Source organism: Brassica oleracea, chromosome C9 (assembly GCF_000695525.1).
Source record: "Brassica oleracea var. oleracea cultivar TO1000 chromosome C9, BOL, whole genome shotgun sequence".
Taxonomy (NCBI): domain Eukaryota; kingdom Viridiplantae; phylum Streptophyta; class Magnoliopsida; order Brassicales; family Brassicaceae; genus Brassica; species Brassica oleracea.
This window is the reverse complement of record NC_027756.1, coordinates 25,655,750-25,657,999: the sequence shown is the minus strand read 5'-3', so window position 1 is coordinate 25,657,999 and position 2,250 is coordinate 25,655,750. Positions and strand designations below refer to the sequence as shown.

Here is a 2,250-nt window from a genome sequence, read left to right as displayed (position 1 = left end):
TTTGTCTGCGAAACTTCTTAGGAGGTCTATGTCTCCCAGGCAATTTAATCTTTTGTGTCTCGGAAGAGCTAGCAGCAGAAAAACCACTACTAAAACCCGTTGAACAATCAAAGAAATAATTATTCCCCTTCTCCACTGAGTTTGGACTCTGTCTCCTCTACCATCACCAGAGACTGACAGTAAAGAAATATCTTCCTTCTCCACCCATGAACTTGACCCCCGTGATGCATTGTCCCCGCTGTGGTTTGGTTCATTCTCTTATGAGTAACCAAAAACAAAACCTTTCCCTTTGTCCACTTCATGAGTTATCATTGGAGGAGCTTCAAAATGCAGAAACTTCTTCTGCCCTAGCGGATCATTATCCAAGTCAGATACAGATTTACGAACCCGTTCCTGCCTTATACGCTTCTCACCTTCTTCAGCAGCCAGAAAGTACTCCCTCATCTGTTGTAGGACCTCAGGGTTGATCTTCCTCCGACCCGTAGCTTTGTCCACACCCACTTGATCATCATTCAAAACACCATACAGAGGATCATCTTTCTCGATAGTGACCATAAAGATCTGCTTTCCTTCTTCCTCCCTCTGATTCTCCTCGTTAACTTTTTTCCTCCAGTCCTTTGCTTTATCTTGATGCTACTCGATAAGTAAAGGGCACTTATCCTTTTCATTAGTCAAGCGCTGACAATGATAACAGCGTTTCTGAATCCTTTCGAAATCATACAAAATCGTGACAGATCCACCTCCTTTAGGTAGGTTCACCACTTTTGATCTTCTCACAGGTCTTGAAACATCAAAGAAAACTCTCACACGAACATAGTCGTTTGTCTGCGGTTTATCTGGGTCAAAAGCAACCACATCCACTCTCCCAATGATATCCCCCAGGGCAGTAATCGCCCCCGCAGTGTAGTGATTCACCGGAATATTACGAATCGGAACCCACACTAATAAATACTTTAGGTAATCCTCATATGGCGTCTCTGTCCAGCGGTCAATTATTATGCTCCAGTCATTGAAAGTCCAGACTCTATTACTTAGCACCTCCTCCAGATCATGCTCATACTTGAAAATAAACTGAAAAGTCGTTTTTGACAGAGCAATCCCATGTACCCTTCCATACACCTGCCACTTCCTTGGCATGTCCCTAATAAGATCAGCTATGTTCTGATTCTCAGGGTTTAAAGTACGTCCCAATATACTCATCTTGTTTCTTTCTATCGCACTGAATTGTGGTAAATCAGGCAAATCGAACGGAACTTCTTTTTCTTCCAGAGACATTGACTCAAAAGCACGAACGATATTTCCCATCTCTCCTCTAGCGTTGGGTTTTGAAAACCCTTGTTCTTCCATTTTAAAGAAATAAGATGCGGCTCACGAAAAGCCCTAGAAAAACCCGAGAAAAACCAAAAGATTTGGTAGATTCTCACCTAGAATAAAGAGATTTTGTGTTTTTTAGTGCAAAAGAGGAAAAAACCTAGTCGAAAGCTCTACTTCCCTTAGGTGGAATATTCTAAAGAGAAGAGAGAAAACGGGAGCCCAAAAAAGGGAGTCGGGGATGGCTTGGTTTTCAAAAGTCTTTTTATAATTAACATAATTTAATTAGTAAATAACACAAATCTGTAACTACAACATGTCCTGACTCAGTTGCCGTCGTCAAAATTGTAACACGTCACTTCTTCCTTCCCTCCTTGTAGCACTCATCTCCACAGTGACTATGTATCGTGGCATACTATGTACTTGGCTGCAAAGGAAAATCTAGTGACCTATAATGATAACTTGGATGTACGTATTTGGCTGAAAGTTTTGGAAAAGCTAGTAAAAAATCGTTTTCTATACAACTGTCTGCTCTGTTCAAATTCTCTCTATCTCTTCGGTCTCTTTTGTTTATTTATGTCTCTCTTTCACAACCTGTCTAAGCCGTCACTTTTGCAAAACCTACTGTGAAGCTCTCCGTAACATCTCCGTCGGTGGTGGTAGTTTAGAAAGCAAAACGATTGGAGTAGTAAACTTTAGAGGTTGCTATCGTATTTAAAGTTGCACAAACACAAAGGTTATAAGAACTTTTCTTCTTATTAGATTTAGAAACTCTCTCAAAACTAAACCTTTCAATGTGTTTCTCTTGATGGAACATCTCTCCATGAGAACTCTTTATATAGGAAGAAGCTACATATTTTCCTAAGGGCGAAGCTACATCTTTTCCTAATAATAATATGGAAACATTCCTAAGCTCGATATGTTTTCTTTTTTCCTTAA

The 2,250-nt window shown here is 40.2% G+C and overlaps 1 protein-coding gene across 1 annotated transcript; it reads right to left on the bottom strand.

The window, feature by feature from the left end:
• Nucleotides 1-258: 258 nt before the first annotated feature.
• LOC106314645 lies at nucleotides 259-1,347 on the bottom strand. The gene is made up of 2 exons (XM_013752486.1): nucleotides 733-1,347; nucleotides 259-633 (listed from the first exon to the last, which is right to left on the bottom strand). The coding sequence occupies exons 1-2, from the start codon at nucleotides 1,345-1,347 to the stop codon at nucleotides 259-261; spliced, it is 990 nt and encodes a 329-aa protein (XP_013607940.1).
• Between the last annotated feature and the right edge of the window lie 903 nt (nucleotides 1,348-2,250).